General features: G+C 33.4%; 2 protein-coding genes across 5 annotated transcripts in view; one reads left to right on the plus strand and one right to left on the minus strand.

The window, feature by feature from the left end:
• The window catches only part of LOC129928290 (uncharacterized), a 58,909-nt gene that overhangs the window by 1,944 nt on the left and 36,688 nt on the right, over positions 1 to 20,277 (plus strand). The window contains exon 4 of one of the 4 annotated variants that reach the window (XR_008779877.1): positions 587 to 835. The exons of 1 other annotated variant lie outside the window; for it this stretch is intronic. Coding sequence is in view for 2 of the 3 variants with exons in the window: in XM_056042029.1 (XP_055898004.1) it covers positions 7,133 to 8,097 (965 nt within the window). In the remaining variant the exon portion in view is untranslated. Of the gene's footprint in view, positions 1 to 586; positions 836 to 7,132; positions 9,336 to 20,277 lie in introns of those variants that run through there. 2 more of the 4 variants (XM_056042029.1, XM_056042028.1) reach the window with 2 other exon arrangements.
• On the minus strand, positions 13,402 to 20,162 carry LOC106066970 (uncharacterized). Its single transcript, XM_056042031.1, has 4 exons — positions 20,090 to 20,162; positions 16,934 to 17,249; positions 14,627 to 14,824; positions 13,402 to 14,356 (listed from the first exon to the last, which is right to left on the minus strand). Exons 2-4 carry the CDS (start codon positions 17,200 to 17,202, stop codon positions 14,044 to 14,046), a joined length of 780 nt encoding a protein of 259 aa, XP_055898006.1. The 5' UTR covers positions 17,203 to 17,249; positions 20,090 to 20,162; the 3' UTR covers positions 13,402 to 14,043.

The following is a 20,277-nucleotide window of genomic DNA, read 5'->3' on the forward strand; positions in this document are numbered from 1 at the left end:
TATGCGAAATGTTCTTTCGTCCCATTTTTAAAAATCTACATTTATGTCTACATAGATCTAGATCTATATCTAGTTCTCCTCTAGATTTAAATAATTTTCAGAGTGAGTTATTATCCCTAAATTAGTGTGATTATTAAATATGTTTCTACAAAGAACACGAATCATCTGTTCGAAAGCGTGTATGTAAGTGGAAAAAAAATGTCTACAGTTTGTAATGTAAAGACTTAAGTGAATGATAATGTGTAGCACATTTATAGAACCATTGGATCTAGAGCTAGGAAAAGGCCTCTATTCTAATTTGAACATTAAAATGCAAAAAAAAATTGTCAATGTGAATATTACGGTCTATTAAATGTGTGAGCGTGTAGGTCTATATGACTATAAGCAGTGGCGGACTGGGTACCAAAATCGTCCCGGGCTTTACCATATAAACCGGCCCACAAATGTCATGTCATATATTTTCGGTGTGCGTGGGGGATTTTAAACCTCTCCGCAATTTATATATATATAATATATTTATATATATATACATATATATATTAGTGTGTGTCTATCTTATCTTCTTATCTTATCTTATATAATACAGACGTTACTTCAAAAAGGAAGATGATTACGTCCTACGCGTCATGCATTTACTCATGCATATTAACCAATGACTTAAATTCTGCCAAGTCACTGGTTTTCCTGGCTAGCTCAGGCAACCCATTCCATGCGCTAATAGCACTAGGGAAGAAGGAGTATTTGTACAAATTTGTCCTAGCATATGGGACGAGGAATGTGCCTTTATCTTTGTGTCTTTTAGAGTATTTTATTAAATTTTGTTTTTGTATTTGAAGATTATGGTTCAGTGTTTTATGTTTAGTAATTAATCTTCATTACATTCTTATCTTTCATTCATTCAAACGTTTTTTCTACCCTAAAATACTCTCTTCCTATATATATATATATATATATATATATATATATATATATATATATATATATATATATATTTATATATATATATTCCTATGATACGATTAGTGAAGATCTATGCTTGACAGATGCAGTCTTTTATGCATCATGCCACTAGACTATCTGATGAAGCTGGCCTCTCCACCAACCGACAAAACATTCAACGCTTTCATCCCCTTCTCCCTTGGTGTCGCCCAACGACCCCAGACATACGCTTGAAATTAGTAGACCCTAATGCCACTAAGCAAAGCCGTTCATCTAACGACCTTCAAATCCTAGCTCTGGAGACCATTAATACCTTCAAGCCCAGTGCTATTTTGGCATACACTGATGGATCGGCATCAATAGATTCTGGAAAAGCAGGCTATGGAGCCTACATCGACTTTCTTGGCTCTCACACAGTCAAAATCTTTGGACCATGTGGTAGTGTTTGCAGTTTTGATGCGGAGACCATGGCAGTCTGTGAAGCCTTAAAAGTCATTGACTCTCAACTCGGCGAGGGACATTTGAGGGCAACACAGATTGTTGTGGTCACTGACTCAAAATCTGTACTACATGCTTTGCAAAGCCCCGGACCATGGCCCCCAAATATCAACACTGTCATCATGGCTTCACATAACATCAAACAACGTTATGGCACCCCTGTAATAATGCAGTGGGTACCGAGTCACATAGGTGTGACTGGCAACACAATCGCAGACTCTTTGGCCCACCAGGGAAGGCAAATTCCACCCACTGATCAGGCTGTAAGCTTTCATCAAGCCCTGGCTATAATACAAAAAACAGAAATGGAAAAGTGGTTTGAGTGCTGGGACAAGTCCCAAAAAGCCCGTGGAGTCTGAGAGCGCATGAGGCGCCCTGACCGCACTTCCCCGTGGTGGAGGCTGTCCAGGCCTGAGCAAGCTATTATAGCACAGTGCAGGACAGGCCACTGTCCTGTTGGCTCATATTTCTCGCGGCTATGGCCAAATTTCGATTCACGGTGCCCTCGCTGCGGGATAGAAGAGGAAACCGTGCCTCATATTCTGTTTGACTGCCCCAGACTTGCTGATCTCCGTCTCGACAGGTCTGGGAAACCCAAAATTCTCGACCTGTATGGCGACATTCATGCACTACGCAAGACAGCAGGGTTTCTGTCCAGGGCTTTTGCAAGAGAGGATTTGAGCCTCTCAAGCCCTCACTCTAATGGAGTTTGATGATGATGATGCTTGACAAAAGAAGAAAAACAAATATGTAGATTTATAAATTAAAATTTATATAATTTACGGGTAAAATGTTTGTGTATTACGGGCAAATAATTTTACGCTAGGATGCCACAGGTGATTCAAAGAAGGGAATCTTTTCTTTAAAACTGTGCTTTACTGGCCTGTTATGTAAAACTGTGCTTTACTGGCCTGTTATTATTTAGAGGTGCAAGACAAAAAAAAAAGTGGAAGGGCTAAAAGTTCGTGGTTTTTAAATGTGGGCTTTTTAAAAGTAGTGTGTGTATTGTGTGAATGTGTGGAATTACTTGCTCCTTGGCCACACTAGGAACACTCTAGTTTGACAGTTATAATTTTTCAAAGAATAAAAAGAAATAAACTTAAAATTTGTCTGGAGAACTAGAAAATATTTGTCTTGAAAGGACTAAACGTCTTCTGATATTTCCGCATTCCTTCAAGAGTTGAATCCATGAATACCGAGGAACGTCTTCCATGTCTCGATCTAAGTCGATAATGTCGATTTTTCCTTTCAGTATTTTTTTCTCGGTGGGGTGGGGATTGGGTGGTTGTAAAGAACCTTCCTGGGTTCTTAGTTCTATACTCGAGATAGCTCGTGTAGAGGTAGGATTCAATCAGTGAGGTGTAAGCGTAATAAAGGAATGTTGCCTGTAGTTATCGTTGTATAGCAATCTAGTATAAACCACTTAGATACTACTAAGAAACACTGAGGTATTATATATCAGACTTTATTTACAAGACTCTCATGTGCTATATACATTGTTCTCAACAATTAGTGTAATAGGTTTAAAATGTACCATACACATATATAGCTAGGTAACATACAATCTAGATCATAAGTAATAAGTAATTAGTCAGTGAGAGCTAAAACATTATCCCTATGCAATACATGAACAATACATTATACATCCCCTCAAAACACAGTTCAGACCAAGACCAGATCAGCACACCAACTGCCGGTAGACTGACTACAGGAAACCCTATTGTCCCCCCTTAAAAAACCCCATGCTAAAACAGTTCACCACTCACAACTAATAAAATAAATAAGCACACACACAATCTCACATCTTACACACCCCGGCTCTTGACAGCGGTATTAAAACATGTTCCTTTCATACAGTACCTCTATTCAAGTCAGAACTTCATGGAACCTGGAACTAGCAAGGAACCTGCATGGTCATGGTCAACGGTTCTAAAAAAAACGATTGTAACGATTTTTCTAAAAATTTAACCGTTAATGTATATAGCTGAGAAAAGAATTACTAGCTCGTTGGCCACATGTGGAAAATCGTTTAATGTAAATTTGGCACGAGTACTATATTTAGAACTAGAGCCAATATCGCGTTCTTGAAAGGACTATCGCGTTCGGGAATTTCCGAATGAAAGGCATTATTGATTCAAGACTTCAAGAGTATGATAAATTAATGTCCAGGAAATTTTAAGTCTATGTCTTCTAAGTCTAGATTTATTGGAATTAGTCAATAATAATAATAAAACAAGATTACAAAGAGAGTTTGTGTTACACAAACTCAGAGACGACCCCCGTCGAAGTCGGATCCCTGTCGGATCTGCATATTCGCAAATAATATTCAAGAAGTGATTTAATTTTGATGGTCAAAAGTAATAATGTTTCAAAGATTCATTTGCCGTAAATTTAAATTAAACAAAAAATAGTAGATTAGTTTTAGTATATTAAAACATTGCAATATTGATCAAAACGTTTGGAAATGAAAATCTACACTTTTTTTTTACACTTTAAGTTTAGAAATTGAAATTCTACATCTTAATCTAGTCTATTTTAGTCTAAACTCTAGACTCTAAAATAATTTTAATTAGAATATAAATCCAGATCTAGATATACTGTAATAAAAATCTAGATCTAGTTTAAAAAATCTAGATTAGATCTAAATCAAGATATCATTCCTTTATTAAACGCGAGTCACATAACGAGGCTTAATAAACATTACTATACCGAGTTCTTTTTTCATTTCATTTGAAGAATTGATTCCATATAACGTCAGAGGAAAAAAAACCACTACGTCACACGGTCTAGCTAGACTAATAATCGCCTTCATCAATACGAGCCATTTATCGAGTGTTCATAGACTTTGGTGCACCGAGTGCGTTCTTTAAGCATTTCATTTAAAGAATTCATTCCATATGACGTCAAAGAAAAAAAATTCCATTACCTCACAATAGGCTAGTATAGGTACCATAAAAAAATGTCTTTATTTACACGAGATATTTAACGAGGGTTCATAGACATTGGTGCACTGAGTTCTAATAGAATTTATTTAAAGAGGATCAAATCCGCATTGTTTTTGCGTTTTATCCGTCAGTCGGTCTGTCCGTCATCTTGATATTAAAAAAAAACAACTAAAAGTTATTAAAAATTGATTAACCTTTATTTTACGTTTCACTACATCGCAATAATTTTAGGTATGAACACAATTGAAAATTTTATATAATAGATTGTTCCGGATGTTTGTATAAATAGTAAAAGAAAAAGAGAATTTCAGATAAATGTAATACCGTTAATTAAATTTTTTGGATGGTCTCGTATAAAAATTAGATGTACTACAGCCATGTGGAGAGATTTTCATACCTTACTTTGGTGTTTGAATTATGTTTTCCTTAAAAATCGGAACATAATATTAACGATAATTAGATTTTTTAATGTTTTAGGTAGAAAGTTAAATGTACTGTAAGAGAGTAGTGAGTTAAAATACTTTTCATAAAAATCCGTAAAAACATTTTTTCGTAAATGAGAAGATTATTTGTTTATTAATTAGAAGAGGAAGTTCAACCAATTATTTGGCGTTAGTAGATTTTTAAATAAATTCGGACATTTCTGGCGACGATTTGTTAGAAATAAAATCCGGAACATTCTTTATCGATTACAAAACTTCTATGTTATGTTTCAGCAAGAAAATTAAATGTCTAAAAAGTAATTTTCAGTAATCAATTCTAGTAAATTACTTTTTTTTTAAGCCCTGCACAACCTATTGTCGATATTTTTAAAATTTGTTAAAAGATGAAAACACGGAACAATTTGATATTGATAATCAAATTATAGTGACGCATTGTCAAATAATATAAGTGTAATATTAGTAAATTATGCGATTTCAAACAATCATTAGGCATAATTCATGTTTTATAAAACAATATCCGGAACATTTTTACACTTAATGAAATATAAGTCAGTATAGAGATTTTGATTTAGCATTAATATGCTATTTACATAAAAAACGGAAAAACATATTTTTGATAATGTGTTTTTGCAACGTTTAAGCATGGAAATTGTATGTAATATAAATTAGAAGAGCAAACAAACATTTGTTGGGGTTGATTAGTTTTGCACAAAAAAATCCGGAACAAAAATAATCTTCTTTTATTCGGATGGGGTCACTAAACAAAAAATAAATAAAATCTGATTTTTTTAAAAAGTTTAAGGAATTGGTTTAGCACCTGCTCATGTAGCGACGTTACGCTACTGCACGAAAATCGCTGCATAAAAAAGTCCATTAAAAAAAATGTGCGTGATATTTACATACAAAATGCATTATTAGCCTTTATAAACAAACAGAAATGTTTTCTTTTAATTTTAGCAGCTAGTTGACCAGAAAAAACATCTTTAACTATTATTTATATTTGTTGTAAACATTTCCTGTACATTTTAAAAATATATTTGACTTAGTAATACTGAAAATACACAAAAGTTGTCCATCTTTGTTAGCATATTGTAACATTGCCTCCCTTACATTTACGTAATTGTTTTAGAATTGGTGTATTTTTATGAAAAAATCGCTTGCATAATTAATTTTATAAATTAAACGGTTTGCTTTTAGAAAACCAAAAGTAGCCGTTGCACCTAAACTTTTCAAGCCGCATTTAATGATGAAATAATATTTTTGATATTTCTTCTAGTTTTCGAGATCTGAGTGTGATAGACGGACAGACGGACATTTTGCACAAACCTAATAGCGGCTTTTTCCCCTTACGGGGGCCGCTAAAAATATGGCGCAGTCAGCCGTAGTGTACCAAAACTATACGATAATGGACCTCATTCACCAATCGTAAACAAACAACATTTAGCCATGTGATTCTCTATCTCTTCTATACAAATGACGATCTAATTTTAAATACACACAGGCTATCACGTAAAAGTTTTATTTTCATTGTTATATCAATATTATCACGTGACAAAATGTTGTTTGTTAACGATTGGTGAATGAGGTCCATTGAGTAAATTTAAAGCTGCTTTAGTTTTTTTACGTAAATCGAATATAGATTAAATCTAGATTCTAGATCTAGAAGTAGATCTAGATCTTGACTAGTTCTTAAGTCTTAAGAGTTCTAAATCAGAAGTTTAAGTCTAGTGTTAGATCTACATATCCATATAATAAACATACCAGTATATTTTCAGAAGTGTCCAATATATTCTAACTCAGAAGTGTAAGTCTAGTGTTAGATTTACATATCCATATAATAAACATACCAATATATTCTAAATCAGAAGTGTAAGTCTAGTGTTAGATTTACATATCCATATTATAAACATACCAATATATTCTAAATCAGAAGTGTAAGTCTAGTGTTAGATCTAGATGTCCATATAATAAACATACCAATAACTAATCACCAAAATATGCATCGCCGGCTGGCCGAACAAGAAACAACGTACTTTCAATGAGTAATTGGTGTCACAGGTTTCATACTCGGTTTGAAATATATTTTTAAAAAATTTTTTTTTAGAAAATTATTTTATTATAGGCCTATTTTAAGTTTAATAATGGGAGTATTGTGTTTTTAAAAAATGTATTTTTTTTAATGGTTATCTTGTTTTTAAATTAGCATTAATTTGTTATCTAGAAGAAAAAAAGGTACTCTACAAGATATTAAGAAGATATTGTGTTTTTAAAAAAATGTAGTTTTTAAAATGTTTTTATTGTGTTAAGGTGAACATGAATGTGAGGCATGTCAAGGCCAAACTGAAGATAGTCTACATGAGAAATTTACAAGTTGTACAAAGAATCCTGACCATGCACTATTTATCCCAGTTACAGCTTTTACCATAGAACATCTACCAGAACATTATCGTGACAATGATTTGTTTGAGTTGATCAAAGTTGTGGCTGAGCTGACAGTCAGAATGGCCGTGAGCAAAGTAAGTCCTAACAGACCCGAGTTTTGGCCTGACACGAAGAAAGAGTATCCTTTTTACAAGGATAAAGGACAGACCTTTTTGAGGACAGGCACTGGTGAAATGGATTTGTTTATGTATAAAGATGGACATGGATTTCATCCAACTGGAAGTTCCTATAATTCTTTCACGAGCACAAGTTATGAAGCGCCTTACAAGACATGCCCGTGTGAAAAATGTCAACAGTCAGACAAACCAAGCAATGTCTGGTTGGAAATTCAAATACACACAGCTGCTCATGTAGTTGTCGACGAGGCCCAACACACTTCCTGTAGATTGTTTTTGGATGACCACGCTAGCCCAAAAGTTACGTTCGAGAAGGTCGATCTCGAGGGCGTTGACTTTCAGAGAGACAAGTGTTATTTAAAGTATATCACATGTGATCAGACAATAGGAAAGAGACTACACGAGGCGGCGGGCAAGAAGGACTTGCTGTGGAGTCAAGTTCTGGACAAGTTCGGGGCAGACAAATTAACCTTCATTGTGTCCCATCCTCATGGCTTTGCTAAACAGGTCAGTATCGGCGAGTGGACCGAGCATATCAAAGTCAGAGAATACAATGAAGATTTTGACATGACTAAATTAATCTATACAACATGTACATGTTCAGGAAGTAGTGGGGCCAGAGCTTACTGTGTTGGGATCATTAACAGTCATGTTCATAATGGCGTTTTGACATCTGGGCTCAATTACAGTAGCGTGGATGTATTTAGGAAATAATGCCAACTTTAAACATGGAAATATATATAGGTCTTCATAAAGTTTTACATTTAAATGTTTGAAGTATATATATATATATATATATATATATATATATATATATTGCACTGTGTTTTTTCACATATATATGTGTGTACATATATATATATATATATATTGATTACACGCTATATATAGCAATAAACCATGCATATTTTCTAAAGTATTTGTTGTATATTATAAGTGAAAATATTGCACTGTGTTGATTTTGTTTTTTATCGATTCATGAACTCATGAAATAATGCCATCTGTATAATGAACTTGTTCGATAGTCTCAATGTTAATGTACAAGTATCTATGTGCTTAAGATAAAAATGTTTCTATAAAAACCTTCATTTATAAATATGATTAGAGTAGACTGCTTATTAAGCTTTTATATTTTTGACAATCTAGTGATTATTAAAAATATTTTGTTTTGTTCAACTTTATTTTATATTGCTGTCCAAACGTGTTATGTTGTCACAGATTAATAATAAATTACTGTAGACGTTACTAATTAATAATGATAATAACGAGACTGTCTTTATCAAGGTAGACATCATAGACATAAATAAATATAGACTGGCCGATTAAAGAGTTTTATGAAACGAAAATTTGTGACTTGCAATTTTGTGCACTTTTTTATACAGCAGTTATGAGCAGTATAAAAGTTAAGTATTCATATCTATTTCAGCCACACACCTGTATATATTGTAAATAAGGAGGCATTGTAGTTTTGTTTAATCTCTAAGAATGAAGATCATGCAATTTTTCATAATTCGGAAATCCGAATACAATAGATGTACATGTTTTCAAGTTACATGAAGTTACTTCCTTCGGCCAGTCTATATTTATTTATGTCTATGGTAGACATATATAACTAACATTTATTTCCGGTCGATCCTTTGCTTTCGCACAAAACATAAACAACAAACAATGGCGTAATATCATATAATAGCACATCCTTCCTTTTGAAGCTATTATCACAAAACGTTTGCAATTTGGTCTTTTGAGAGCAATTGTGCAAGACGGCTGACTACTGTCTCTTAACTAGGTGTACGGTTGTTTGTTGTATGTCTTTAATATTTTCATTAATATTTAGAAAAATTTAGATAATTAATCATAAATATGAACACTGATAATTACCGTAAATAGGAGAAGTAAAAAAACAATTAGTATTGAAACATAAGCATTGGCTAATTTATCAACTAAACAAAAATAGATTGAAGAATTACCAGATGAATGCATTACTTTAAATTCAACATATTCACAACTAGCTTTGGCATTTTTAGTTTGCTATTTAAGAAAACAAAATTATATTGTACCGCTACTATAGTGTGCTGTCAATCATAAAGAAAAATAATAACAATGGAACACAGAAACCAAAACATTTTTATTGATCATTTTAAGAACTGCGTGCACATTAGTGCACAACATATCATTTCCAAAGGAATTTCAAGAGTCTTTATTCTATTCAAAATACAACTTATAATATAATAATAATAATAAAAATAATAATATAAGAATAAATATGAAAGTTATTTTTTTTTAAATATTATGACTGCAAACATCTTCTCTAAGCCCATTACAGCTTGGTGCGTTAAATGTATATTTACTATACAGGTTCATACCCTGCCCGCTGCCATCCCTCGTCGTTCTGCGGGAGGTTTGGACTAGGAAGTAAATTATCTTCAACTCTGAAGGATCATCCGAAACAAGTAAAAAACAAATAAACAGAAAATTTAACACACTGAGTTATGAAAGAAAATAACATGTATTAAATAAAAACAATGAAATCAAACATAGCAATCAGTGTAGCAATAGAAACTCAATAAACGATCTACAATTTATATTCATACAATTTAAATCTCAGTATCAATTACTGTCCCAAGGAACGCAACTCAACGTTCTAAAAAAAAAAAACAAAGCAATTAAAGATAAAAATCTTTACAATTTTTTTTATCTGACATGTTACAAGCGTGGTCTAGAGGCTAAGTGCCCTTGAACTTATCTTGGCTTGGCTACCTAGAAGGGGGCTCGAGGTTCGACACCCGACTGGGGCAGAGTTGTGGGCAGCACGGAAAACCAACTCCTAAATACCCCCTCCCCCCACTGGTCCACAAATGAGATTGGACCAAAGTGCTCTGAGCATGTTATAAGCATGAAAGTAGAGCTATATAAAAGCTATAAATATATAAAATATAAATATATATACAATACCAGTTTTAAAATGCTTTTGTCGCAGTATTTTTCTTTACCCTGCCTATGAGCTAGTCACCTGCGGCCACATTATAATGATCCATTGATACTTTTTCCATTGTAACCTTAGATGCAATTATTTTTGTACCAATGCTGGAATCTATGAATGAAGCTTGATTTATTAATGAAGACATAGTGACCTTTTTGAAAGAGTTTCCTTACCGAAAGTTTTTCATTGAAAAGTGATTTTTTTAAAAATCTACTTGCATAGATAATTTAAAAAACTAGATGGTTCACTTTCGAAAAAGAAAAAAAGTAGCCGTTGCATCAGAACTTTGAATACTTTGAATGATCTAAAATATCATGATGTCCGATTTTTATTTTCTCTTCTAGTTTCTGAGATCTAAACGGGATGGTCGGATGGACAGACAGGCCACACAAAACTAAAAGCGTCTTTTCCCCTTTTGGGGGCCGCTAAAAAACATAATTAAAAAAGGCGAAATTTAATAATAATTAAATGTATGAAATGTTATTTATAATATTATTTACCTCTGATACCAAATATAAAATACTGTGATAATAGGTTTACCAGATTTGTTAAGAATTTTCTTACCATACATAATACAGACGTTACTTCAAAAAAGAAGATTACGTCCTACGCATCATGCATTTAGTCATGCATATTAATTCTGCAAATTCACTGGTTTTCCTGGCTAGCTCAGGCAACCCATTCCATGCTCTAATAGCACTAGGGAAGAAGGAGCATTTGTACAAATTTGTCCTAGCATATGGGACGAGGAATCTGCCTTTATCTTTGTATCTTTCTGAGTATTCTATTAAATTTTGTTTTTGTATTTGAAGATTATGGTTCAGTGTTTTATGTGTAATTGCTACTTTACTTTTGAGTCTTCTGTCTAAATTTAGTGATTTTACCAAAGGTGTTACTCTAGTCAAATGTGAATATTCGTTTGTTATGAATCTATCTGCTCTATTTTGTGTCTGTTCCAGTTTCTTAATCTTTTCTTGAGTTGATTGGTCCCAAACAGAGGATGCATATTCTATTATTGGCCGAACCAAGGTTAAATAACATTTTAGTTTTATTTTCTTATTTGATATATATAATTTTTTGTTTTAGCTTTTTTGTTACTCTTAACAACTGACATTTTTCTGGGTGGAAAGACATGCTCCAATTTGGTTCCCATTTCTGTAATTCATCTAATTCTCTTTGTAAACTTTCCCTATCTTGTTTTGTTTTTATTGTTCTATATATTATGCAATCGTCTGCGAATAATCTGACTTTTGTTCCTGAACTAATGCAATTTGGTAAATCATTTATGTAAATTAAAAATAGTAGTGGACCTAAGACTGTTCCTTGAGGTACGCCTGAGTTTACTGTTATTTGTAATGATTTAGAGCAGTGATGCCCAGCCTAATTCGACCTGCGGGCCATTTTAATTTCCAACTCTCGTGTCGCGGGCCACATGACAGAAAAGATACAAAAAAGTAATGAAATGGAACTACAACTATTTAATTAGAAACACGTGGATCTATCACTTACATTAATTAGTGAGATGTTTGAAGTTTATCTTCTTTTATACCCTTCGGAAAAATGGCTTCATTTCTCTACTTAAAATGTGAGCTACATTATATCTAGCTTAACCGTCTCTTTTTGGCAACTATATTCAATCCTATAATCTCTAGGCGTGGTTTAACAATATTTTATTCGCGACTCAGTTCAAGAATGCTGCCATATTTGTTTGTTGTTGTTGTTTTTTAAACAGTCACTTTTTCTTTACAAATCAAATACATTGGCTTATTATCATGTGCCACAAAAAAGTAAAGATCCGTTCACTTTTCCTGTTAGATTATACATCTAGTCCTATTTCATAAACACAATGTTAAAGGTCATGGTACCAATCTATCAGAGAAAAAGGGCGCAAACGTATGTAAAAATAACTTTATCAACCCTTTGGAGAGGGGATTTCCTACACTTTGTGCCGTCGTTTCGGCGGGCCGGATGGAACCACTTCGCGGGCCGGATCTGGCCCGCGGGCCGTATTTTGGGCATCAATGATTTAGAGCCATTTAATATTACAGTTCGATCTCTCCCTATCAGAAAATCTTTAATATACTGATGCAATGGACCATCAATGCCAAAATATTTTGACTTTTAAGCAAACTATGGTGGTGAACTTTGTCAAAAGCTTTAGAAAAATCTAGTAAGATAGCATCTATTTGCTCATTGTTATATAAACCTTTTGAAAAATCATTAATTAGTTCCATCAGTTGTGCTTCACATGATCTATATTTCCTAAAGCCATGTTTGTATGGGGTGAACACATTATGTTTGTCTAAGTAGTTTATGATGTTACTACATATTATGTGTTCTAGGATTTTACATGTGATGCTGGTGAGTGATACTGGTCTGTAGTTTCTTGGGTCAGATTTTTCTTCTTTTTTAAATAGGGGGGTGACATTATCTTCTTTCCAGTCCCTTGGAACTCTGTCCTGGTTAAGAGATGCCTGAAAAAGTATTTTGAACACTGATGCTAGCTCATTGCTTAGTTCTTTGAGTAATCTAGCTGGAATAGCAACAATTCCAGATGCTTTATTCGGTTTGATATTGACTAATAGTTTTTTAATTTCACTTTTCTTGTACTTCTATATCTTCTATGTTCAAATGGGTTCAAATTAAGTAATATATCTTTGTCTCCTGGGCTGAGAATGCTGATGCAAAGTATTTGTTTAGGATGTTTGCTTTAGTTTCATTATCATAATGTGTTAATTTGTCTTCTCCTTTTAATGGCGCTGTTTTTTCCATTTTTTTCATTTCATTTCCAAGTTTCATTCTTTAGAAGATAGAAATTTAATTTTTTTAATAATTTTAAGGGCCCACCAGTTGTGGGAGGGATATTCAACATACATTACGTCTCCGACAGGATCTAAGGAACATTTATGCCAAGATTGGTCAAACATACATACATATATACTTAAGCCTTAATTTTTGTTTTATATTATACATTAAGATAAATAGCTCCTAGACTAACAAAACTAATGATGGCAATAGGACGTTTGCAAAGCGATAGATGTTAGTTCATTTGTTTATTTAAATTTGACCGACCTTAAGAGAGACATGCGGCGTGAGAAAAGCAGATTATCAATAAGTTCTTTTAGTACCGGGCTGCTAAAAAAGGAAAAACTCTGACCTATTGGAATGAACTAAATGCGTGTGTTTTAGTAAAGTTGGGGGGGGGGGGAAGACACTGTTGGAGGCTTGAGCAATCTGATCAGGTCAACCTGCACTGTAACCCAGGGTAGCCAGACAGTCAATGTCAATTTGTGATAATGTGTGTGGCAAGTGATTATTATTTAGAAATTAGATCAACATCGAATTAAAAAAAACAACACCACATGCTCAGAGACTGGAGACTTACTGAAGCGTGTTGGGGAGGAACTGTAACATCGGCTTCCGTGCCTCCAAGGGTGTTCACATTGAGCATTTGAAAAACATGAAACGAAAACTTAAACTTATATAAAATGCTATTGTCCAGTTAGATATTGTCTTTTTTTTAAATATAGTGGAATACTTTTGGCACAATCTGTTTAAATCACCTTCTACTTTAAATATTTAATTATGTTTTATTTAGTTCCGAAGGGAGTTGATTGTTGCCTAAGATTATTTCTTTTGGTTTACATTAGTTTAGCTCTGTCTCAAGAAAAAAGATATTTCTAATTACTCTGAATAAAAAAATCTGACTTTTGATCAGATATAAGTCTAGCTGTCAGATCTAAAAAAGGATTGACACTAAAGAGTTGACACGACCCAGTGGATGTGATCCAGTTGACAGCTGTGCAGTAAGTAGATAACCTTCGGAGCAGACATTCCAGGACACACAAGAATGATTCTTTGAAATAAAGTTGAACCAAGTATATGTCATCGAGTCGGGTGTTCAAGTATCTTTTAAAGTTTATATGTTCAGACACAGAGCTGCTCACCAATACCTCAGTTTCACAAAAATGTAGTGCCAACTTTTCATTGTTCCTGGAAGAGACAAGAGAATAAGAAAGCAATGATCAAAATATTAGCGAAAATTTTATATATTTCAATACTACGAATTTATATTAAAAAAGTTAAATTTAAAACGTCTACTTATAGTTAGATAATAATATACTATTCTATAACTGTACTTGGAACCTATGCTATTGTATTATTGTAGCTACGTAATATTGAGGAACAGAGGTAAGTCACACACTGTGGAGTTCTAAGTTCTCCGCTTTATTAAAAGTCATATACAATAATGTTGGTGCTCACCTCATGACAATACGGACATATCGACCAGTAATAGGAGCACTACAGTTAAACAAGCTGGTCGTTGGTTCCATTGGATCAGCTTGATAGTAACAGACGTTACCAGTTATATTTGGAAAGTTAGCAAGTCGGGTTGGATCTTCATCAAATATATCAATAGTGAAATTTTTCAATCTTCTGGCAGCGGTGCTGTCGTCGTTTCTGTGATATACATAAGACAATAACATAAAGCTCATCACAATAAACTGTTTGAATCACCCAATGAAAACAGACATGTAATACTGTTTTAGCTGAGATGTAAATCGCTTGGCTTTCTTACCAAAAAGTCTCAGGTTTGAGCATGAGTTTACAAACTAGTGCATTGACAACTTTCAAGAACTGAATGTCACAAAAACTAAAGAACTTATAATAGATTTCAGAAAGAAAAAACAAACTATACGTGAACTGCAAATAAACACTACATCTAAAGAACTAGCGAAGGCATATAAATATCTAGACGTTATCAATAATAACAATCTCTCATGGGAAGACCATTTTGGAACTCTGACAAAGAAAACAGCCCAGTGACTTTTTTTCTATACAAGTTTAATAGCTTTAAACTAAGTAAGAAGATCCTAAATACTTTTTACGGCGCGACTATACAAAATCTGGTAACATACGGAATAACTTGTTGGCAAGGCAACGCTTCATCTAAACTGTTGTGCCGTCTAGAAACCATCATAAAAAGGGCATAAAAAATTACACTCACAACATGACCACATTTAAACATTTAAAGGAAATTTTTGAACAAAAGTGTCTAAGAAAAATTGAAAAAAATCTGAAAGACAACGGCCACCCGCTCCATCAGAACTACATCAGGTCGTCGCGAAGTGGTCGACTGCTGTCAATCAAAACAAGTACAGAGCGGTACAAAAACTCGTTCGTACCTCACTCGGTCAGACTATATCAACGCCACTTGTTGATCAGGAAACATGAAAAGGACCAAGATGTCTGTGTGTAGTCGCTGAATGAACTTTTTATGTTATGTCTGTTGTATTTATGTGTATGTTTCTGTTGTGTTGTCTTTATATGAGAAAAGAGTCCTTTTAATCACAACAAATTACAATAAAGCATTCTTAGTCTTAGTCTTAGTCTTAGAAATCCTGTTTTTAAAAAAATAAAATTTATCTAAGTGGAAGAACTCTACAAATACAGCTATATTTTTCTATACTCTAGGAGCTATTAATCTTATTTGATATCAAACAAATGTTACCATTAATTAATTGACTAATTGATAATTTTTAAAATGATTCCTATTTTGTTAGATACAAAAAATAATTGCTTAAAGTTGTAGATACGAGAATAGCTGTGGCTGACATAGCGTGTACACTTATCTAAGGTGACAGAGCCTTAATATTTAGCTCAATCTGTGAATTATGCTGGTATTATAGCAAATAAATCGGATGTGTCGTGTGGTGCAGTGTGGTGTCGTGTGGTGCAGTTTGCTGTGAACCTGTATAGTAAGAAATGTTACAATATATATATTGTGTCAACATTTTGTGATTTTACCATCACAAAAGAGATACAAGACACCGATGGCAAAGACAAATAGGAACAAACACTCTTTTGTTCCCCTGGCAATCAAATCATTAAATACGAACAATCTGGTATAAACTTTGTCACATGTAAATTATGAGTGAGTCTGGTGTGAATGTACACTTTGGTTTCTTATAGTTAAAATGTTTTTTGTTTGGTGTAATGCACAAAAAAATGTAAGACAAAATTTTCATATGAACAATGAAGATTATTATTATTATTATTATTATAAATCCAAACGTTTAAATAAATTTTAAATTTATATTTAGATTGTATTGCGACGAGTTTTTGTCCCAAAATGTATTGGGTGAAGTCTTCTCTAGAATACTGACGCAGTGTTTTTAATTCTAATAGGGAAAAGTCCACCATTGTTACATAATCCCTGTTGTACCCTATAACCTAAAAATTTTGCATCACTTGATGTTTCGTACTAAAGCCATAATGAATTCACTAACTGTAAAATTTAATGTCTGAATGTAACTATTTGAGAAGTTATACTGCAAAGGCTTTCTTCTAAGCCAAATTTAGGCCAATATTTTTAATTGCACTTTGGGTTGGAAGCCATTTCCAGAACGCTCATTTTCGTCATTACAAACATGTGACCAAAATGTTTTCGGGTAAATATAATTTTCTTGCAAAGTTTTCAACCGAGCGAGGCTCGGCCACCTGGTAGTTACAATTATCTAATTAAAAAAAAAACTAGCTAAAGATTCGTATAAGAAGACTAGAACCTACCTGTTCGTAAGAAGTATTTTCTGCACTACAAACTGACCAAGCAAGTCCACTATCCACCATGGTGCATATTGAAGATCTGTGTGTTGACAATACCCATGACTGATATAACCATCATAGTTCCCATCAACACCTCTAGAGGCAGAATAACCTTCAAAGGTCGTACTCTGGTTCGAAGGTTTGAACCGGGCAGCATTGTAGAGAGCAACGACTATTAGCACCCTGGCTGTTACTACACATAAAACAATGCAAGTGTACATTGCTAGACACATGGACTACTGCAAGTTCAGAGGCTCAATCGCAGCGTACCTTGAAGACACTTTTTTTAAAAATAAAAACACACAAACGTGATTTATAAATGTGAATAAAATCAGTGGCTCTAGAAAATGTAGTCTTCAGACAATTAAAAAAAAAAACGATTTTAGTTATAATGCAGTCGCATGCATCATGTTCCTTTTTCTCTTTTGTAGTAGATGAATGTGTCCATTTTAAAATACTCATTGGTTAAAGGGGTATGATTTATTTTTCAGTCAATCAATCATAATTTGAAATGTTTTTTGTTTCTTTTAACAGTGATTTTTTTTTCGTCATTTATACAATCCACTGGCTTTACCTCCCTTGATTGTTCCTTATAAAGAAATGTTAGTAACGATCAAGCAAGAGAGGCAGGTCACTGTAGCTGACCACAACACACATCTTCTTTCTACCCAATCAGTGAAAATAAAATGATTTAAAATAAGTTTCTAAAGAAAAACATCATGTGTTGGGAAATCATTATTCTTGAAGTGAAGAATAGGTACTTATAACATATAATAATCATAATATTATTAATAATAATAATAATAATAATAATAATAATAATAATATTAATAATAATCTGTATTATCCATAAGAAAATTTAGTTTGTGCATTACACCAAACACAACATTATAACTATAGAAAACCAAAATATACATTCACACCAGAATCACTCATAATTTACAATGTGAATTGTTTATATTAGCTATTTGAATTATATCTAATTAATCGTCCACTAGGGGGACAAAACAGTCAACATTTTGATAGATGTAGTCCTCGTTTTTATGTTTGTAGCTATAAACCGATTGATAACAATTTTCGGAATAGGGGATTATCAAGAAAAACAAAAAGAAAAAATATATAAAGGACAAAACAGTGATTTTTACTGTTGCCCCAACTAAATCAAACAATTGAGGTATAATTTTCAATGGATTTTTTTAAATAAATGCCCTATCCCAATGATGGGCAAACCTATTTTTAGGAGAGGGACAAAAACTTAAAGACAACATTTTGGCGGGCCATAAAATAAAAATAAACAAAGGTATATAAAATCCATGTCTTTTAAAATTAAGCTGATACAATGTATGATATGAACTCAAGCCATAAGCATAAAATCTTTAGTTAGTCTTAAGATTGGACTGAAGTGTTTATTGGTCAATCTATTTCTGCTCATAAATAAATGAAAATTCAAACATTGCACTAATTCTTTGAGATTGAGATACCCGGTTTTACATTTGGAGAATCTTGATTTTAGCAAATTCCTTGCGAGCCTGGTTTTACTAATTCACATTACACTTTAAAAAATATTTCTGAAGATTGAATACATTGCCGTTTGAGCAAAACCTGACAAAAATGCCTTCGTGCAATCGCTGTCTCATCTGACCCAACATTACGCCAAAGAAAATAGCGAACAGAGTAGGAGCAAGTACACAGTCCTGCTTCACGCCATTTTTTATTCGGAAGTCATCAGACAGGTCACCATTGTGTCTAATCTGGCCTTTTTGGCCCACATGAAACTGCTTAAGAATGGATAGGAACGTAGGTAGGCATCTGAGCCTGGTCAAAATCCTCCATAAACCATCGCGACTGACCGTGTTAATAACATAACAATAATTACACAAAAAACTTAAATTCCAAATCTAATGGGGTGTGACCTCGAATTAGGATAGGTCATAAGACCAATGACCTCTGCTGTACTGGCAAGTTAGTCCAGTGGTACTTTGTGGTCCCAAATTATATTATCTAGGCTATTAATTATAACCTCTAGATATATAACTTACTAAGACATACAAGTAATAACTTTGAGATTTCATTACAACTAATAAAGAGTTTATTAAGGAACAAAATAAAAAGATCATGAAAAGAAAATGGGCATAAGGGCCAACGAAGGCAAGTCAAATAATGAAGAAAAAATCAAAATAGTAGGACCGGTTCAGTTCAACACAATCATAGAACTGCCATCACAGAGGAACAATAGTGTCTCAGCTCAAAGCAAACAATGAATTACAATAATATAATACAGGAATCAAAATAGTCCATAAGACACACAATTGTCTCTTCTCAAGACAAACAATGAATTACAATAATATAATACAGGAATCAAAATAGTCCATAAGACACACAATTGTCTCTTCTCAAGACAAACAATGAATTACAATAATATAATACAGGAATCAAAATAGTCCATAAGACACACAATTGTCTCTTCTCAAGACAAACAATGAATTACAATAATATAATACAGGAATCAAAATAGTCCATGAGACACACAACTGTCTTTTCTCAAGACAAAAGTTTGTCTTTTATATACTTTACGACCCAAATCTGGTCTTTATAAAGAAAACACACACAGGAAAGGATAAGAGACTAAGTAGAAATAATATTCACATCAACCAACTTATTAACAACAAATAAATAGTCTACTTAGCTCGTTAGTGGAAGATACATTCCTATAAAGTGGCACACTCCTCTTGATTAACACAGTCAGAGCAGAACAACAAAACTATTATATAAACATTATGGAGATTTAGTTCACAATAATGTACAGTGGTCAGCTCAAAGACTGAAGAGGAAGTGGCAATTGTACACAGTTAACAGGGACTTAAGTAATAAAGGGGACTAACTCTAATAAAAAAATAAGGTAGCCACCCTTATTGTCCCTCTTGTCACAGGAAAAAAAAGCAACCACTATGTTCCTATAAAAAAATGCATTTTAACACAAACACACATACAAAACAGAGGTAGGTATCATTTTTTTTACAGACATATGAAATGAAAATGTATAATGTGTCTGAAATATTTATACCGAAGTATCCGACGCCAAAAAGTTCTATTTCGCACAAGCCGATGAATAATACTTACAATAAAAAAAATCTCAAATGTCAGAAGCAGGATATTCTCTTAAAATATTGACAGACTAAAAATTGTCGTCAAAGCTAAGCCAACCGATATTACATAGGAATGTAATGCAGCAAGGGCGTAGCCAGGATTTTTTTTCGGGGGGGGGGGGTTTGGGGGGGTGAATTTTTTTCTCCCCCCCCGCCCCTCCC

This window comes from Biomphalaria glabrata, chromosome 9 (assembly GCF_947242115.1).
Source record: "Biomphalaria glabrata chromosome 9, xgBioGlab47.1, whole genome shotgun sequence".
NCBI classification, from domain to species: domain Eukaryota; kingdom Metazoa; phylum Mollusca; class Gastropoda; family Planorbidae; genus Biomphalaria; species Biomphalaria glabrata.

Excerpts from the sequence above, each read along its gene's own strand:
- LOC106066970 (XM_056042031.1), bottom strand. The coding sequence starts at position 17,202 with ATGTGTCTAGCAATGTACACTTGCATTGTTTTATGTGTAGTAACAGCC. Across the intron at positions 14,825-16,933 it reads AAAATACTTCTTACGAACAG|AAACGACGACAGCACCGCTG; the intron begins GTAGGTTCTAGT and ends TGTATATCACAG. Across the intron at positions 14,357-14,626 it reads TATGTCCGTATTGTCATGAG|GAACAATGAAAAGTTGGCAC; the intron begins GTGAGCACCAAC and ends TGTCTCTTCCAG.